The following is a 19121-nucleotide window of genomic DNA, read 5'->3' on the forward strand; positions in this document are numbered from 1 at the left end:
TCCTGTCTGATCAGCCACCCAAGCAGACCCTCTCCACTGTGTGCAGTGTCCCTGGCAGGGGAGAGATGAGAGATGTGCAGACATGGGAGCAGCTTTCTGCTTGTGCCAACTGCAGTGGCTTCAGTGTTGGTGAGATGTGCATCTGACCCTCAGCTATATTTCTAAGGGCTGTGAAAATTTTCCCTTGCACTTACTCAGCTCCATTCTCCTGCAGCTTTTACTGTTGCAGGAATTTCCCTTTTGCCTGAGCTATTTCAAGCTGTGGGAAGGAAGCAAGGTTTGTGGGTAACATGTTCTTCCATTGAAGCTGTGGAGATATCTAGAAAAAAGGTGAAGTTTTTGATGCAGAAGACCTTTTCCATGTCTGAAATGAACCCTGAGACTGTTACTCTGTCTTTGGAAAGGACTGGTGGGACCAGAGCTTTGGAGAGAGGCCCCCAGGCACCCTCCTGTGCCAGGCAGCAACCCTGACCTGCACACCAATGGGATTCATGGACCTTCTGTGAATGAACACACTTCTCACCACTGAAGACACCTTAGTTTGTGTAAATAGCATGAGGCAGCATGCTGGGGAAAGTGGCTTTGCTCATTTGTGGCCATGTTTGAAGTTGCAGGTTGGACTTGTTTTAAGTGGTACAGAGAACAGTCACAAACATTTATGTGTGAGTGACCCAAACCAGAATAAATGAGTTTCTGGTTGTAGCTGCTCCATAAAATATAGCAGTAGACTGTGTAATCCATACTTTGTTCTTTGCAGAGAAAACAAAAAGGTGTTATCAGTATTGCATTTACTGTAGTACATGTTAAATTGGTGAGTATTTATTTCAGTGGAATTTTTCCATTATCTTCTTAAAAATAAAAATGGAATGGCTTGGTTTGGAAGGGACTTTAAAGATCATCTAGTTTCAAACCCCATGCTATGGACAGGGATACTTTCCACTAGAGCACGTTACTCAAAGCCCAATCCAACCTGGCCTTGAGCACTTCCAGGGATAGGGCATCCACAGCTTCGCTAGGCAACCTATTCCAGTGCCTCACTGTTATAGGTAAAAATTAATCGGGCCAAATTTAATATTTAATAAAAATCGATTTTTATTGCGCAACCGAAATTCGGTCCAAGATAGCCACAATCCAGTCAAAAAGGTTAGTGCTGAGCCCGGGTATCAGCGCTGGGTGAGACACAGGTCTGACCGCTACAGCATAGGGTCCCCAGTGTTCACACCGACCGTCCCGTCTAAGCGGTTTTTATACAGTTTATTCTGCCGGAAGCAGAGTCCCTTTACTTCCTTTCAGACTCCCACATATTCATGTGGCTTCCTTTCTCCTCGACGAACTGAACAAAACCACGTCCCGGCAGTGATGTGCGTCCATGATCTCGTTCCCGGAATCCAGTATTGAGATGTATCTCCCCGATGGCTCCGGCTACCTCAATCTTACATATTTATCATGTATTCATCGTCCCGGTTCCTTGGATCACCTTGGAGAACCACCCATCTCCGGGCTGGCTACGTTTATTCGTTTGCAAATGAGGTTCTTGTCCGTTTTGACACACTGTGATGCAATCCCCGACACTGACTTGTGTGCTTAAAAATGTTTTATAAGAATATTTCTCACCAGCATAATATATAAAAAAAATATATATCATTTTATACGCATGAATTTTCCCAGATACACATAACACTCACCATCCTAACAATGAAGAATTTCTTTGTAATATAGACTAAACCTATCCTCCTCCAGTTCAAAGTAATTCCCGCTTGCTCTGTCACTACATGCCCTTGTGAAATGTCCCTCTCCAGCTCTCTTGTAACTCCCTTTAGTTACTGTGAGATGCTCTGAGGTCTCTCTGGAGCCTTTCCTTCTTACCACCTAAAAAAACCTGACTGCATTTCAGCTTCCTGTTTCCCTACTCCCCAGCAGACACCTAGGCCATGAACCTCATCCAGCTAGCCGGTGGGATGTCAGGCATCTCCTCCTCTAGGGAGAATCTGCTGATCTACAATTTTTTGCAAACCTCAGTTTTCATAGCCTATTGCAATGTTATTACAAAGAACACCAACAGTGTATGATCCAGCCAGGGAGTGGCCCCATTGTAAAGCAGGGACAGACACAATCAAACTTTGGAGCTGCTGGAAGCCAAGGGAAGCATTTCAAGACACAGCTCCCTGTTTTCTCAGCAGCACTACTGGTAAAAGCCTTCACTTAAAGCACCCTAAATCCCAGCCTGTTGACAAAGCTGCCATATTGAAGTTTAGCCCAAACTTCTTTCCCCATTCTTCATGAGGGCGAGAGAGAAGGGAGTCTCACCATCAGCACTTCCCATAGGAGGCATTGAACTTGACTTGCTCCTGAGAAACAGCCACCCAGACTATCTCTGGGATTTCTGCACGCTATGTGCATCCTGCTGGGGAACAAAGAGTGCTGTTCTGGTGCCACAGATTCTCCACAAAATTTGGAAGTGCATCCAAAACTGTTATGACTTGCACAGGGCACGAGTGGTTACATATTTGGGACATGTTTGTGCAGAAACTGTAATATTAGTATCTTATAAAGTGAAATATGTGCGTATGGTAATTGCTCAGTTAATTTTACTGTACTGGCTGGGCTACATGGCCTGTGACAAGCACTTAGGGAATCAGCCTAATTAATATGGAAATCCTCCCCATGTGAGATATATTTTCTAAGAAATGAAAACCTAAATGTCTGTCCTGATGAAAGTACATTGTTCAGAGCTGCTCTTCCCTGAGCAGCAACAACATGTGGGCAAAGTTAAGGGAACAAGACAATAAACATGCAAACATTAAAAAAAAATAACTAATCCTGGGAAAAGGAAAAATAAGTGACTGTGTTCTGCACGTGTAAAGTCTGCAGTTGTAAGGACAGGGCGCAGCTCCTGACCTCCCCCTTCAAGTTACCTCCCACCCATTGTACGTTTTTTACTGCTGGCTGCCAATAAGAACATCCGAGGGAGTAAGTTTAGTTTCATCTTTGCCAGAGCCTCTTTGTGCAGGGAGAGGAAGTCTGCACTGACCAAGGCTGCTCACCAGGTTAGTTCTCTAAAAGCATGGAAATATTAGTAACTTGTTAGCCTGGGAAGAGTGGGATAATAGTGTCAAAGTAGGGATTTTTTTTTTTTCTTTTTTCCTGCTTAGCACAAAATATAAATCAAACTATCTGGCAAATCCTACTTGGGGAAGTGGGGGGGGGGGGCTTTTGCGCAAAAGCTGGATTATGGAGAGTTTACCTTTGCTTACTGCTTTCGGATGCTAACACAATTGTATAAATGTGTTGAAGGAATCTGACTGGCACTTTACTCTCTGTTTAAACTGAGCTACCCTACCAGAAGCTTGGATATTGATGGCTTTTGATACCTGGTCTCTCTGTGTGCTTGCTTGTCCCTTCAGTGGGGTGTGCTGCTGGTGGCAAGAGCAGCTATGCTTCAAATTCTTCATTATTGTTTGCAGCTAGGAGAGGAGAAAATAGGTGAATAATACTTTTGTGGGTGGCACTGCTGTTGGCAGGCAGAGGGAAGCTGTGGATAGGCAGAGGTGTTGCATTTCCCTGTGGACACACACCTGATACCATCTCCAGCTGCACTTCTGCCAGGCTTGCAGGCTGGTGTGTGCTGCCAGCTGAAGCTAGGAGTGGGATTTTCTGGAGAATCACAGGTTACTCCAAAGGATGGAGAAAGAAGGTGCTTCCCCTCCCCCAGAATCACTCCTTCAATTTAAGTTTCTATTCCGGCTTCTGAGCTCAGAAGCAAGAGAAAGAGGAGGAGGAGGAGGAAGGGGAGGAGGAGGAGGAGGCTGACCACTCAGTAGGGTGGGTCTGCCTTTGATGAACTGCTGTTTCTAAGACATAAAATAAACCAACCCAATTTACAGAAAAGAAGGCTCAACAAATGTGAGCAGGCAGTTTGTCTTATCTCAGAGAACCTCCCCCAAGCCCAAACTTTCTTAGAATTGTTACCGAGAAATACTTTGTGCTTTTTTACTTGGCTAAGGAATTAGAAGCAGAAAGGAATTTTTCTTGTTGCTATTCTTACTATTATCATCATCATCATCATTATTATTATTTTAAACCTGAGGCTTACTGGTTTTCAAGGTTTACTTGCTTGCTTAACCACAGAAAGGCAAGGAGATTGTTTCAGACTTTGGACATTGATTTTCTCCCTTTCTGGCTCCCTAAGTCAAGAAACCAGAGATACCAGTTTTCTATACTATCTCTCTTGTGCTCTCTTGTGTGCAGTCTGGCTTTGTTATGAGGAAATGAGTCCACAGGTGCTTCCCACATGCCCTGTGCCCATGATAAAGCCATCTTGTGTAAAATATGCCAAGTTCAACAACCAGAATGCCCAAGTCACTCCCTTTAGCCTGGGTTCACTGCCCAGCCCAGCTCAGCACAAGGAGAATGAGTCATATCTAAGCACTAGCAAAGCCTTTATGGAGTGGAGTGGGGAACATCAACGGCCTGATGCTGTTTTGAAGGCTGGATACAATGGCAGATAACACGAAAACCTTGAACAGATAGAAATGCAAGCAAGATATGGTTATGCTCTATCACCTCCAGTGGCAGCTGGGGAGCTGGGCAAAAGGTGGCCTGCTGAAGGGTGTTAGCCACCAGTTTGGTTGGAGGTTCAGTTCTGACCTATAGTCAGTTTTTTCACTGACTGTGCTGTTTCCTGTCTCTTTCAGAAGAGGACCTGGGAATGGCTGTCCCAACCGTTGTGACGATCCAGCCGCAGTACGGCGGGGCCATGTCCTCTGTCTCAAGATGCACGTGGCAGACAGGCCTGATGGACTGCTGCTCTGACTTTGGTGTCTGTGAGTGCCTTGGACACACTTTCCTTGCCCCTGCTGCTTGGCTCAGTGATGCCACTGTGCAGCCAGACAACCTGGCTCTCCCAGCTGCTCCAGTGCTTCCAGGCGGGCAGGCAGAGCCTCAGCCAGCGCTGTGTTTCTTCCCCTGCCAGGCTGCTGTGGGATGTTCTGCTTCCCCTGCCTGGCATGCCAAGTGGCTGGGGACATGAACGAGTGCTGCCTGTGTGGGACCAGCGTGGCCATGAGGACCCTGTACCGCACCAGATACAATATCCCGGTCAGTGCTGAGCCTACCCCCTCACCCTGCTGCAAGCCTGAAAGACAGGGTGCCCCCGAGGCCCCTCTCTCTGCACTTAAGGGAGGGGCTCAGGACAACAGTTATTTCACTTCCCCTTTTTTTCCCATTCGTATCCACCTCAGCTGCTGCTTCCTTCTTTGAGCTTTGAAAGATGGGAAAGACTTGAGATAACTGTGGGCTGAGTAAAGAATAGGTGAAGCTGGTTACACGGATAAAGATCCATAATCAGGTTTGGGAGAAAGGTGGACAGTGCATACGTGAGGGTGTTTCTTCCTGCAGAGGAAGAAACTGCAGAGAAGTGCTGGCATCCCAAAGGCAAACCACAGGATCCGAAGTTCACTTTGCCCACATTGTCTGTTCCTGTGAGCATTTTTCTTCCCAGTCTGAACCTCAGAAGTCAAAAGATAAGTAGCTATCTGCAGTCTGCACAGAGGGCTCCTTCCTTCCTTTCTGTGGTGCCTGGGGTTTGCCAGCCCAGGGTTTCAGTGTTTTCTACTCAGGATGCTGCAGCCTGCTGAGAAAAAAAGAGTACTTGACCTGGAATGTGATTAACATTTTTTTGGCTGGAACGTGGTCTCTGGGAAGCCTCTGTCCCCAACCAGTTTCTCCCCAACAGGGGTCCATTTGCTCTGACTACTGTGTCACCATGTGGTGCACCATGTGCTCTGTTTGCCAAATGAAGAGAGACATCAACCGCAGGAGGGAACTTGGCATATTCTGGTAAGCAAGGGGTGCTGGTGCTGGTCCATAAAGCTGCCATCACATGCAGCCAGGCAACTTCCCAGAGCCTCTCCTGCCAACATCTTGACACCAGACCAAGTTTGCTGCAGTGGGGAAATGGCCACGGACAGTTGACCAGAGTGACCTGTCCTGAAGCAAAATGTTGCTGGGGACCTTGTGGAGGGGGGAGGACTGGGGTGATACACAGAGTGTGGTGAGGCACAACTCAGTCCCGACATTCCTCTTCCATCCTGTTGCAGATGCTGCCATCCTCGCTGCATTCTTGGAGCTGCTGCAAGCAGGAGTCACCACTGCTCTGACTGTTGGGAAAATGCACCATGTGGAGCTTGCCTTGATTGCATTTGATTTTTCCCTACTTAACTGCAGAAATAAAGTTTTGAGTTTGTCTTCCTACCTCTGTGTATGTCACTCTTGTACCACCTGAGAGCACCCATCCTTCTCCTGCTCCAGATAACACAGATAACCCATGACTCAGCCAGGTTTTTTATTGCAGGTGCAGAGGAATTAATGCTCAGGGTCCATATCTCTTCAACACCGAGGTGAGCTGGTGCCACGGAGCCCCTAATTCAGAAAGGTGTCACTGACCAACAGCCCTGGACAGCCACCTGACTGGGTTGTAGGTTATCTGTGTCCTCTCCAGGTACAAATAGCGTATAGCATTACACAGCCCATCTGTCTGCATCGGGCTGTGAGCCCTGCATTCCCTTCTAGAAGGTGGAGGTTGCATCCACCCTCTCTCCATCACTCTCAAGAGAAATGCTAAAGGACTTTTCATCCCTGCAAATATCTCCCAGCTTCATTCTTTAAGGAGAATATGATTATTTTTTTGTCCCCACTCAGCCTTCACCTTTACCACAATTTTTTTTAAGGGCAAGTAGCGGCTCTGTCCATGCTGAGGGATGGGTGGGTGTGATGGCACTCCCAACTGCTTAAACCCAGATGGCTCAGATGGTCCTAGGGATGTTCCCTGGCAATGCATAAAAATGCACTTTTAGCCTGAGAGAGGCCACCCCCATGTCACCCAGTGCAGTTAGAGGGAGTTCTTGCAGATGCTCAGGTTTGACAAAGGAAAGGTGCTGCATCTCCAGCAGCACATGGCTTAGGGCAGCACAGGAGCCTGGAAACAAACTGCCCTTCTCTGGAAACCTCTCCCACCAGGGCTCTGGGCCTGGAGAACGCCCGGGTGGGGAAAGGCGAGGGCTGGCAGCAGGAATGCAGCAGGGAAACTGCCATTGTGCAAAGCTGCACCTAAGCTACCATTTGTTCTATTAGTCAGAGGGAGCAGAGGTCATTTGCCAGAGCACATATAAAGCATGAGAACCAGGAAAAGGACATGGTGTAAGAGGGTGTAAGTGTCTGCTGGGACAAGGACAGTTTGGAAAGTACGTATGGCATGGCTTTTCTTTGGTTGTGGTACAGAAACTGCTTGTGGCTGAAGTGGTGATGCTGGGCAAGGGGAAGGGCTGGATGCAAAGGTGAGGTTTTCTACCTGGCAAGCTGTTTCAGGATTAACCACAGCATGGTGGGTGCTGCTGTTGGCATCTTGACAGAAGTGGGGAACAGATGTAGAGGACAGCAGTTTTTGTACTGTGTTGCTCATAAAGCGCACTGAATTTGTGCACATACAGTGCCTATTGATACAGCTTTATGACTTTGGCTGCTGGTGAAATGTAGCTGCATGCACCTCAGGATCCTTTTGTCCCCATCAGCCATTCCAGCATGGCTGGTGATGCCACGGGGGTGTGAATTGTGAAATTGTGATACATTTGGTGTGCTGGGCCTGGGCCATCTCTCAGTAGCTGAGTGTGTGGCAGAAGCTTCTCCAGGCTGCTGCCTGCTCCACACTGCAGCCATCATCTGTGCAGGGATGTGGTGTGCTTGTACCTGGGGAGGGGAAGGGGAAGTCTGACTGGAGGGATCCTGCCGCTAAAATTTCTCTTGCTGCTCTTGTGCACACTTCTCCCTGTGGTCTCTGTGGTCCTGCCTGCTGCTGGACATCCCTGTTGCTGCATGGGAACCCCATGCTGGGCTCACCACTGCACAGCCTGTCTGTGGTGTGTCTCCTCCCCTGCCCCTCCTGGTTCTTGCTTCTTAAATCATCATGTGCCAAGGCTTCCTGAAGGGGCTGCTGTTTTGGCATGCCAGGAGGTGTTACATTGGCTGCAGAGGTAGTGGGAATTACCTGGGATCTCGTGGATGAACAAACAGGGATAGCTGGCCAAGGCAGGGCCAGGAGGGGTCTGGAGAGGGACGATGGGTGCTGCACTCACAGGTGTCTCAGATAAGGACAGCCCAGCCATGCTTCCACTGCCTACAGAAAGCTGCAAAAAGTCAGGAGACTTTTGGAAACCATGTGGAGAATTTTACCAGCTTTCTTCCCTCTTACACCATAATTCAACAATCTCTTTCCTCTTCCTGGGACTGCCAGGAACAAGGGCTTGTCCTACAGCAACAGGCTGTTTCTGACAGCTGGGATGTGTCTGTATGCTGGGGAGTCACAGGAGCTTCCAGCAGAGCCATCAACCCTTTTCCACCTGTTGGCATTAGTACAAATGCAACGCCACAGTCGGTGCCACTCTGATGTGGGCAATGAGCTCAATGGCATTGTCTGAAGTGCTGGGCATAGTAATTGTTCAACCCCATTTCTTGTGTAGTTTAATAGTTAATTTGTGTAACTCTGCAATTCTGGTGTGAAAACAATCCTCTTAGAGTGCTAACAAAGTGGTGCTGAGCTTGGGCAAAGGGCAGGGAGTGTGTCTGCATGGGAGTTCTGTGGGAGAATCCTCTATTTTTTTGTTTGTTTGTTTTAATTAAAGCTCCAAAACCAAAAGTGAGAATGGCAGAAGCTGGTGATGTGCTTTGCAGGGGTGGCAGGGAGGGAAGGGGCCACTGATGGATGTGCAGGTGTGTCACCAGATGACACAAGGAAAAACGACGCACCACAGCTATGGTCACGATGAAGAGACTAATTCATTTTCTCTGACTCCAATAAATTATAGTTCTTAAAAGGTGCCAGTGGATTGGAGGGTGACTGTGCCACCTCTCCAATGACACTGCACAGTACATCAAATTTCTACCAGTACATCAAATTTCTCAGCCTCTATGAAGGAATGCAAAACAATAGGTTGCTTACAGAAAGTTGCGTGAGAAAGTTCTCTACAAGAATGTAAACTCAGAAAGCTTTAGAAAAATCTTAAAAAATCAGGGCGACACAGGTGGAGTTGTTACATTGGTCAGGTGATTTTGGGGGTGGTACTGTGGAGCAGGAGCTTTCCTACTCTCAAAGAATGCAGACCATTGCTGAGGAAGGATGGGATGGAGAGGAACTCCACAGGCCCTGGTGACCCCACAAGACTGAGGAAGAGGAGGATGAGGTGTTGGCACAGACAGTTAAGTGGAGGAGAGAGAGGAACTGATGGCAGGGCGTAGGGTGATGGAAAGAGACAAGGAAAACCCACTGCCTTGAAGCACACTAAGAAGGCAAGTGGAGAAGGAAGGGAGAGGGGGAAGCAAACAGGCTGAGATTCTCATAGAACAAAGCAAAGATTAAGGTGACTCCTGAGAGCTTGGGGAGGCTAGAACTGAGCAGTAGTAACTTTGGGAGACTGTGATCATAAACAAAACAAAACAAAACAGAAAAACAACCAAAGAAAAAACCCCAAACAAGCAAACAAACAAACAAACAAAACAGCCCAAAATGCAGACAATTTTACACAGATATTTTTACGCAATTTTATGCAGACAATGATTGAAAGATAACCTGGAGATGAAAAGACTAGTTTGAGGTGTTGAAGCACTGCAGTTCTGAAGCAGAAGAACCTGTTTTCACAGAGGTGTTTTACTTGCATAGGGATGATGTGCTGCTGCCTTTAGTGGGAGACTGGTTTTGGGGAGGGCTTTGCTTCAGAGGGTAGTGGCAGCTTCTGGCAGAGCTGTGCCCCCCACTTTGTGGTGAGGGTGGCATTACCCTGGCAGTGGGGACTCCCCAGGGAACTCTCTCTGAATGCAGCAGCCTGAGCAAGACGTCCACTTCTGAAACAACTGCAGCATCTTCCTCTGATGGCTTTTCTTTCCAGACCACAAACTGCCTGGAGGGACCTGAGCCCATCCTGGCAATGGCCTCTCAAACTGTGATTACGGTCCAACCCCAGTTTTCAGTTGCTCAACAGCCGGGGGAGTGGCAAACAGGGCTGCTGGACTGCTGCTCCGACTGCGGCGTATGTGAGTACATACGTAGCCCTCATTCCTGCTGTTCCTCGTGATGTTTTCCTGGTGTTTTACCCTGCTCCTCCTGCAGCATTACCCCTGCTGCAAACCCCATTCCCGTGGGCACTGGAGGCAGGTCAGCTCTTACCTGATGTCAAGAGCCACAGCTCTTGGCTGGCTTTTCCCTCTTTCCTCTGTATTTGCAGCCCTCAGCCAAGCCCACGTCTCACTGTCCCACAGGTCTCTGTGGGATGTTCTGCTTCCTCTGCCTGAGCTGCCAAGTGGCTGGGGACATGGACGAGTGCTGCCTGTGCGGCTCTAGCGTGGCCATGAGGACCCTGTACCGCACCAAATACAACATCCCAGTGAGTGACCAGCTCGGGGGCCTGTCCCAACAGCGACAACAGCCACGGGATGGGTGATGGGTGCTGGGGGCTCAAGGGAGGAGAAAGGGGTGCCCAAGGGGAAGGGCGGAGGCGAGGAGTTGCATGAGCATCCCAGCTGGCCAGGAGTCAGGGACACATCTGCCTCACCACTGTGAGCTGGAAGTAATCCCAGCACACACTACTTCATCCCAGTCCTTGCTGGATATGAGCAGCAGGATGCTGCAGGGCCCGCGTGAGATGTCATGGGGTGCTGACGATGTAAAACAGAAAGCCTGAAAGGCGTAACGTTTGCTGTGGGAAGGGTTTTTTCATGCAATGTCCCTTGCTCCACAGGGCTCCATCCTGCAAGACTTTTGCTCCATCTGGTGGTGTAGCCCGTGTGCACTCTGCCAGCTGAAGAGAGACATCAACCGGAGGAGGGCAATGGGCATATTTTGGTAAGCTGGGGGTGCTGGTGTTACTTTGTCTCACTGCTGCACAGCACCCAGTGGCTTCCCGGGGTCTCCCTTTCCTCTGACACCCGACTCCAGATGCAGGATTGCAGCAGTGCCGGAGCAGTAATGGCTGAGGAAAGGGTGATCCTGCTCTCCTATCCTGTTGCAGATGCTGCTATCTTCAGTGCACCCTGTGGAGCCACTGCAGGCAGGAGCTGCTGCTGCCCTGGATGTTGGAACCTGCACCATGAGGAGTTTGCCTTCACTGTGCTCAATCCCCTTTTCCCGGGGTAAAGCCAGCAATAAAAGCACTGCCTTCCTGCCCGTGTGCTGTTATTTATGTCTCTGTGTCTTTCTGCAGCATCAGAATCAGTGCTGTACTTTTCTAGGCTGTGTGACCAGAGGCATGATAAGTTTATCAGATAAATGAGGCTTTCTCTTGCACACCCACACTGGAATGAAGCCAGAGCACAAAATTCAGTGTGGAGAAGATAAAAAAAAAAAAAAAAAAACCCACAACAAATCTGCTATGGGAACAACTTCTCTGTGGATGCCACCAATGTGCAGAGCTGGTGACAGCATTGCCCACTGCTCAGAGAGGCCCAAGAGCACTGAACCCATCCCTATGGATGCCTGGACTGTCCTCAGCACCGACACAAGTGGGGAGCGATGGTGACGCTGTGGGATTTCCCAGTCACTCTGCTTTCCCCACATAAACATTGTGAAGAGACTATCACATGGGAGTGGCCTCTCTGTGGGTCAGACTCCTGCAGCTTGTGGGTGTTGGGTGTAATATGTTGTGGTGAAAGGGCTGGGACTTGGGGGTGCAAAGGTTTTTCCACTGCATGGTTTGTCACCATGGTGACAAACAGGGAAGAGGTAAGTCTGGGACTGGGGTTGCTCTGGCTCAGATTGGTTTAAAGTTTATTGCTTTGAACAGAGAAAGGTTTTGCCCAGAGAGGGCTGCAGGGGCCCGGAGGCTTTGTCATGTCTGTGCTTCTGAGCTGTCACCTGCAGGACAGGATGGGAATTTATTCAGAAATACCTTTTCCACTTGCCTATTTTCACCATCACAACTCCTGCTGCATTTGCCCCCGGTGTGAAGAGGTGAGGCAGTGCTGCTGCTGACGGTGTGTACGTGTGTGTTCACACACAAACACGTGCACAGAGAAGCAGGAGAAAGCGGCTGTGCTGCTTTGCCAGCCGGAGCTGGGAGCTGGCAGTGTGCCTGCTGTGGGGACAGATTTCATGGGTGGCCACAGCCGTGCTGGGTCACCTCTGCTGCCTCCTGGCTGCTGGTCCTAAATCCCTGCTATAAGCAGCCAACAGAGCAGGGTTGAGGGCTGGGTCTGAGCCCCAGTCTACAACACAGGCAGCGACAGCCCTGCTGCTGCAGGAGCTCATGGGTGTACTCAGGTTATTTGAAGCCCTGAGCTATTTTAGCTCCAGCACACACCAGAGAAGAGGTGCTCCTACTGTTTCTGGAGGCAGAAATTAAGTTGGGGGATGTTTGCAAACAATCTGAAGGGCTCCCAGAAATGGGAGACGGCCTGTCTCACAAATCACACTGGTAAGGTTGGAAAGGCCTCCAAGATTGAGTCCTACTGTCAACCTAACACTGCCATGTTCATCACTAAACCACATCCCGAAGTGCCATATCTACACATTTTGTTAACAGGTCCAGGGTTGGTGATTCCACCACTTGGGCAGCTGTTCCTATGCCTGAACACCCTTTCCATGAAGAAATTTCTCCTAATATCCAATCTAAAGCTCCCCTGGCATAATCTGAGGACATTTCCTTTCATTTCCTCTCATCCTGTCACTTGTTTACCTGGGAGAAGAGATTGATCCCCACCTCTTCACAAACTACTTCCAGGTAGTTGTAGAGAGCAATAAGGTCCCTCCTGAGCCTCCTTTTTTCCGGGCTAAACATCCCCAGCTCTGCACTGATCCCATAGGGACATGAGATGATGCAGTGTGGCATGACCCTGAGCATCAGATCAGACACTCTCTTAAACTCTTCTCTCTTCAAGGCTAATGCAGTGTGAATATTGATGTAGTGGATGGTGGTAAAGGCAGAACTAATGCAAGCCCCTCCTGAAACAGGCTTCCTACTTTTCCAGAGTGGTTCTTTATGTTTCCAAGAAGCTCTTTTGCTGTTCCTTCATTTTTGGTGCAGAGCAGTGGTGGTGCTGCCTGCATGAACTACAGGGAAATAAACCAGACCACCAAGTTTCACATCTCACATTGTTGGACAAACTCGATACTATTTTTCTTCCCCCAGGCCTGGCCCCTAAGCAGGTTTGTGTTTCAGGTCCTGTGCACCATGAGCTGGGAGAGGAGTGTCAGTCACCAGAGGGCACCAGGGAAGAAGGATGCTGAGAGCTCAACTTGTTTCTCTGCTTCACAGTTCAGCACATGAAGGAGGAACAGTTCTTCAGCACTGCCCTGCTGCTGCTGCTGCTGCTGTTTGTCCACAGGCAATTTCCCCATGACAAAACATTTCTGCTCTGGCACAAGATCACAACAATTTAGCAGCGAGAAGGAAACGCTTCAGTCACTGGTATATACTAGAACAGCCATGAATGGATGTAAAAACTGAGGGTATCTATCAAGTTGTCCTTGCCCTTTGTTTGTGTTCAGGACATTTCAGAGAGGGTGCAGTGCTTGCCACTGGGGTGCTTCAACTCCCTCCCTGGGACTTGCTGTCTCAAAGAAATCAGAGAGCTGGGGAGGAAAACATGACTGCAGACATGGAAAGATGTTAGAAGAATCTGGTGTTAGCAGCTTAAGAGACTGTTGTGTTCACTGAGATGAAACAGAGGTCTTAGATATTTCCCAGGTATGTTAATTCTAAACTAAGCCAGGTTTTAGCCTGCAAAGCAAGGTAGAGTCAAAATACCTGTAAGACAAAGAAAGGTTGTGAAGGATTGTAGCTCTAAACCTAAATTCAGGAGGTTGGAACACATCAGTAAAATGCAGCTCACTCTGAGCAGCAGGGAACCTGCTAGGAAATCTCCCACTCAAGTAAAATATGTGATGTTAACATCACAGTGATTTAACTGGTACTTTTCTGGGGCACAGTTTAAGTCATTTGTTATAGGAATGTTAAACCTTACAAAGGAAAGGCCCAGCATGTTATTTCCAGGGCTAATGAGACAGACCAAATGACTCCTGAGAGGTTTGACACCAAGCTGGAAATACTGCACAGTATCATGCCAGCCTGATCTGCAGCTCAGGAGAATTCCTGGTGAGCATCATGTTGATCAACATTAGATTCAATGTCTACATCCCTTCCTTGAGGTTCATTACCTTGAGTCTTTCAATAGCAATTACTCATACAAGATGTGTTTTCTTCTCCTTATAATCAAGTTTTATCATGTTTTTAAACATTGCCTCCCAGTGCTGAGGTGAAAGCTCAGAGCTTCATTCAACTCCAAACAAAGAAGGGGCACAGCTCAGGACACACCTTGGCTGGTGTTGCTGCTGTGCAAATTTCACCTTTTATTTTGGTTAATGGACAGCTGCTGGTGGCCTTCTGCCAGATTCAATATTTAAACAGAATGTGCAAGCTGCTTGGAAAGATTGAATGATAAGGTGATACCTCACTTATGGTGTGTTTAACATCTCAGGGTTTATGTGTTGTGAACTGACCAAAGCATATTATGGGTGTGCCTCACACGTGACCAAGTGCAAAACAGAAGTGTGAAACGTTGAACTCCATATTGAATCAGTTGCTAACATTAAGTAATCCTGTGATACACCACAGGTTTGCCCAAGGATAGATGAGGAAAAATTTATGAGCAGTTTTTGTGCATCATCTGACAAATAAGCACCTGGGACAGGCATGGCCTAGGAAACAGTAAGATATAAAAAGATTTATTAGGGTAGAATTCATTACTGAGTTTTGCACTCCTGAGGGCACGTTTCAAGCCCTGCAGCAATACATGAACCTTGCTCCCTGTGGGAGCCCTCCAGCAGCAAAGCCGATGACATGCCAAAGTGTGCACTGTCTCTCCCTAATGAAATATGCAATCTTATCTCTGAGGAATCATGTGCCTACAATGCATTTTGTTTATTGCTTATTTGAATGCGAATGGCTCTGTACTATCTTTATACAGGACCACTAAACATCCTAGCAGCTACCAGAGTTGATAACACAGTCCCTTTAGACTGTCTATACATGTGTCCTATACATGTGTCTAAGAGAAAAAACTTCCCAGTGAAGTTCAATTGCTCCTGGCCAGCTCCTGAAACTGCAGAAAGGCTGAATTCCTTTCACTCAGTGTTTCAGACTCTAATGCACGCTTCAGTTGGGGCTTTCCTTCAGACAGTCTGCTCCATGCCTGAAGACAGGAACAACTGTGAATTGACACATTCAGAAACAATCTCAAGGATACCTGTGCCCACAAAAAAAAAAAAAACCAAAAACAAAAAACAACAAAAACAAAAACAAACAAACAAACAAACCAATTAATATTGGCTCTTAAAAGTAAAGCAAATATCTGTGCAAACAAAATAATCACAATTTTTCATCTCCTTTTGTTGTTGTTGGTTGGTTTGAGCTGGAGCACCAGTCATGCTGAGAGCAACAGTCACCTCTCTCTGCATCTTGTTCAAGTGCTCTGGTTTTTCCTAACTCATGGAAGAATATCCTGAGTTGGAAGGGACCCAAGAAGGATCACAAAGTCCAACTCCTGGCCCGGCATAGGACAGTCACAAGAACCACACCATGTACCCAAGGGTATTGTCCAAAATCTTCTTGAACCCTGTCAGGCTTGGAGCTGTGACCACTTCCCTGGGGAGCCTGTTCCCGTGCCCAAACACCCTCTGGGTGAAGACATTTTTTTCTAATATCCAACCTAAACCTCCCCTAACACAACTTCAGGCCATTTCCTGAGGTCCTGTCACTGTCACCACAGAGAAGAGCTCAGTGTCTACCCCTCCTCTTCCCCTCACAACGAAGCTGTAACTGCAATGAGGTCTCCTCTCAGTTTCCTCTTCTCTGGGCTGAATAGTGACCTCAGCCACTCCTGGTATGGCTGCCGCTCAAGGCCCTTCACTTTCTTTGTTGCCTCCTTTGGATGCTCTCTATAGTTCATACTTTCTTACATACTGGCACCCCAAACTGTCCCCAGCACTGGAGGTGAGGCTGCCCCAGTGCAGAGCAGAGCAGAGCAGGACAATCCCCTCCTTTGCCCAGCTGGCCATGCTGTGCCTGATGCCCCCCAGGACACAGTTGCCCTCCTGGCTGCCAGGGCACTGACTCACATTCAACTTTCCATCGACCAGAACCCCCAGGTCCCTTTGCACAGCGCTGCTGTCCAACCTCTCATTCCCCAGTCTGTCCATGCATCCACAGTTGCCCCATCCCAGGTGAAAAACACAGCACTTGTCTTTGTTTAAAGTTCATGTGGTTGGTGATTTCCCAGCCCTCCAACTTTTCAAGGTCTCTCTGCAGGGCCTTCAAGGGAGTCAACAGCTCATCCCAGTGTAGCAACTTATTACACCTTTGAGTCCTTATTACATCCAGGCTGTCTGGGGATAGGCCAGATCTGATACTACAAATTGTCTGCTGAGGTTTCCGACCCAGGCTGCAGATAAGCTCTCCCTGAACAAGATAACAGTATTTCTGCACCTCTTTGGTCATGTGGGCGCCTTCTCAAATGCCACTAGGACTATGCAATGGTTTTCACTAGCTGGTGGCATGCTTCTAAGTCTCATATAAATACAGTGGAGAGTTAATTATTATAAAATCATTGATAAAGGAAAGAACAAAGTCTCAGGAGCATGGTTCATGAACAATGATATACTTACCTCTCCCAGGTTACAGCTACATAAAAAAATCTAGCCCTGTCGTGTTTGGTCCAGGAGAGCTCTTACAGGCAGCCTTGATGTTTAATAATTAGTGATGAGTCTTGCCAGGAAAAAGAGATGATTAAAAAAATCATGATTTTAAATGGAAACCATCCATAATGTGTACTCTTCTGCATCATCTCCCAAGGAGAAAGATTGTGACTCCATGGGCTCATGCATTTGTCAAAGCTCTGGCAGAGCTCTCACATGGGATGGTGCCAACAGAACTGAAGGAGTTCCTTCAGCATCCCCCAGAGTTTGCCCAATCTCATCTTTGGGGTAATTGGAAGCTACATCTGTCCTGGAAAGCAAAACTGCATCAGGGAGCACATAGGAGAAGTGGCATACCTGTCATTGATCCTGCTCCCAGTTAGCACAGCTCCTGGAAAGTTGTGGCTGATGCTGCCCAGTAACCTCAGCTGGGGACCAGTGCTCCTGCTTTGTACAACAAAGGCTGCCTTACCTTTGGTTCTTTCCACAGCATCAATGTCATACCCACATACTGTCCTGCGAAAACCCCGCTCTGATGGGCTCAGAAAAGCCTTTGCATTTCTGCAGGTATTTGGAACTGAAGGAAAATGTATCCGTCTCCAGGACAAAAGGGGAGAAGATATCACAGCTTGTCTGACATGCCGTGCTGGGATTCATCCCACCCTGCAGCTCTGTTCATGGCTGCAAGCCTCGGGCAGGTGGAGATGCTCTCCTTTATTCATAGCGTCACCACTACTCGCGTGGTTGGGTTGTGGCAGCTTACGGGTTGTTCAGCTAAAAAGGAGAAAAGGTGAAAGCAGCGGCTCTGCCCTCCCCAGAAAGGGAGAGGGTGGAGACTCCCCGGGGTGTGCCGGGGTGACGGAGCACAGGGTACCCAGCTGCCAGCTCGTCCTGCAGCAGATGTGAGATCCCGGGGGCGCTGCCCGGCCCTGCAAGCCGAGCTGCGCTCCTCACGCCCCGCTCCTCCCTTGCCTAGATCCTGCATCCCTTCCAGCGCCTCTGCCACCTCCTCAGCCGCCCTGCAACGCCGACCCGGACCTGCTGCTGGTGAGTGAGTCAGTAGCAGCAGTTCAGCCCTTTTACTCAGATTTAGCTCGGTGTAGTGGCTTGCTCCCTCGTCCATGGATTTGCTTGCACTGCCATTGCTATGGAATGATATTCAGCAGCTATTTTTCTCCAAGAGCCAAGGAAACCACAGCAAAACGCTCACCTGCCTTCTTCTAGCTTTTCAAGGGATTTTATTGGGAAGGCAAGAAATCAATAAAAATATGCTACATAAAAGGTGGGGACGGGGAAGCTTCAAGGCATAAATTAAAACCAGTAAAAAGGTGATAAATGAGAAAATTTTGTGGGAGCTGCCGTTCTCGGTGCTCCCTCATGTATCTTAACAGATGTGCAAATGCCTGCATACATCTGTGTGCTGCTTGCTCAGTCCCCATAACACACAGGGCTCTTTTCATGGAAGGTAGATTACAAATCCACAGTAAATAGGCTGGCAATTAACTTACAGATTGCCTGAATCGCATTATCCTCATTTACTCAAACGGTTTTAATTTCCTGCTCGTGTTCCTGAGAAAGAGGAATGTATGGTCCTGGCCCCTTTGCATCCCCACAGCCATTCTCTGCTCAGTCCACGTCCCTGGAAATGGCTAAAGAAGAGGGGAGAAAAGGTTCTATGAATTTATATATATTGAAATGCTACAGCTTCTCTGAATTTATATATATATAGAAAATCCAAAATGCATATACAGTATTGTTTCAGCTTGCAGGCTGCAAGTCTTAAGTTTGTACCCACTAAAAATAAGAGAAATAATAGCACACTCAACTGTGGTTTCTCTGGCACATTCAAGTACCCACACAAAAAAAGAAAAACACTGTTTTTAAAAAGGGTTTAGGACAGCTTCCTTTAGAAAATTATGCTGGAAGCTGCTTCTGTCTCTAAAACTCTTCGTCCTTAAGTAACTTCAATGCTTATTCTCTATAGAGATAAAATCTACTGAGTAACTGCCTGGATTTTCAAAAATGCACATCTGAAATTTGCTATTTGTAGTTTTACTACCCCTCCTATAGTATTGTTCTTTATTGTGGGTTTTTTTTTCTATTTGAACTACAAATCCCTCTGGTGCCAAAAGCTTTGCAGGAAGACTGACAGGAATAAATGTTCCTTAGCTTTTTATATAGACAATGTATCTTAAAGGACACAAATACGTTTACTGAAACTGTTTGAAAGACTCCACTTTGTTGTGGTTCAAGTATGTTTGAATCAACTGAACTTTGTAGCACATTTTGTTGTTGTTTGATGGTTTTGTTTAGTTCCCTTGTGTGTGTAGGAAAAATGACACTTTGTACTTTACAAGTCTCAGAAGAATACTCAGGAAAATGACTGTAC

General features: G+C 47.6%; 2 protein-coding genes across 5 annotated transcripts; both read left to right on the top strand.

The window, feature by feature from the left end:
• The first annotated feature begins 2966 nt into the window (after positions 1–2966).
• LOC128806311 (placenta-specific gene 8 protein-like) lies at positions 2967–6252 on the top strand. 2 transcript variants are annotated; one of them, XM_053975755.1, is made up of 5 exons: positions 2967–3047; positions 4695–4823; positions 4973–5097; positions 5735–5838; positions 6099–6252. In XM_053975755.1, coding segments are annotated over exons 2-5 (345 nt in total). In that variant the 5' UTR covers positions 2967–3047; positions 4695–4708; the 3' UTR covers positions 6100–6252. The 2 variants fall into 2 exon arrangements, with proteins under 2 accessions (XP_053831730.1, XP_053831729.1); XM_053975754.1 differs by lacking the exon at positions 6099–6252 and having other exon boundaries at positions 5735–5842.
• A 3695-nt stretch (positions 6253–9947) lies between these two features.
• On the top strand, positions 9948–11202 carry LOC128806491 (placenta-specific gene 8 protein-like). 3 transcript variants are annotated; one of them, XM_053976090.1, is made up of 4 exons: positions 9948–10080; positions 10306–10430; positions 10785–10888; positions 11055–11202. In XM_053976090.1, coding segments are annotated over exons 1-4 (336 nt in total). In that variant the 5' UTR covers positions 9948–9974; the 3' UTR covers positions 11056–11202. The 3 variants fall into 3 exon arrangements, with proteins under 3 accessions (XP_053832065.1, XP_053832066.1, XP_053832064.1); XM_053976091.1 differs by lacking the exon at positions 11055–11202 and adding an exon at positions 10982–11046; XM_053976089.1 differs by lacking the exon at positions 11055–11202 and having other exon boundaries at positions 10785–10892.
• Positions 11203–19121: the final 7919 nt, after the last annotated feature.

This window comes from Vidua macroura, chromosome 4, assembly GCF_024509145.1.
Source record: "Vidua macroura isolate BioBank_ID:100142 chromosome 4, ASM2450914v1, whole genome shotgun sequence".
In the NCBI taxonomy this organism is placed as follows: domain Eukaryota; kingdom Metazoa; phylum Chordata; class Aves; order Passeriformes; family Viduidae; genus Vidua; species Vidua macroura.

Coding starts and splice junctions, on each gene's coding strand:
- LOC128806311 (XM_053975754.1), top strand. CDS start 4,709: ATGGCTGTCCCAACCGTTGTGACGATCCAGCCGCAGTACGGCGGGGCC. Junction 4,824..4,972: donor CTGCTCTGACTTTGGTGTCT/GTGAGTGCCTTG, acceptor TTCCCCTGCCAG/GCTGCTGTGGGATGTTCTGC. Junction 5,098..5,734: donor GCACCAGATACAATATCCCG/GTCAGTGCTGAG, acceptor TCTCCCCAACAG/GGGTCCATTTGCTCTGACTA.
- LOC128806491 (XM_053976089.1), top strand. CDS start 9,975: ATGGCCTCTCAAACTGTGATTACGGTCCAACCCCAGTTTTCAGTTGCT. Junction 10,081..10,305: donor CTGCTCCGACTGCGGCGTAT/GTGAGTACATAC, acceptor ACTGTCCCACAG/GTCTCTGTGGGATGTTCTGC. Junction 10,431..10,784: donor GCACCAAATACAACATCCCA/GTGAGTGACCAG, acceptor CTTGCTCCACAG/GGCTCCATCCTGCAAGACTT.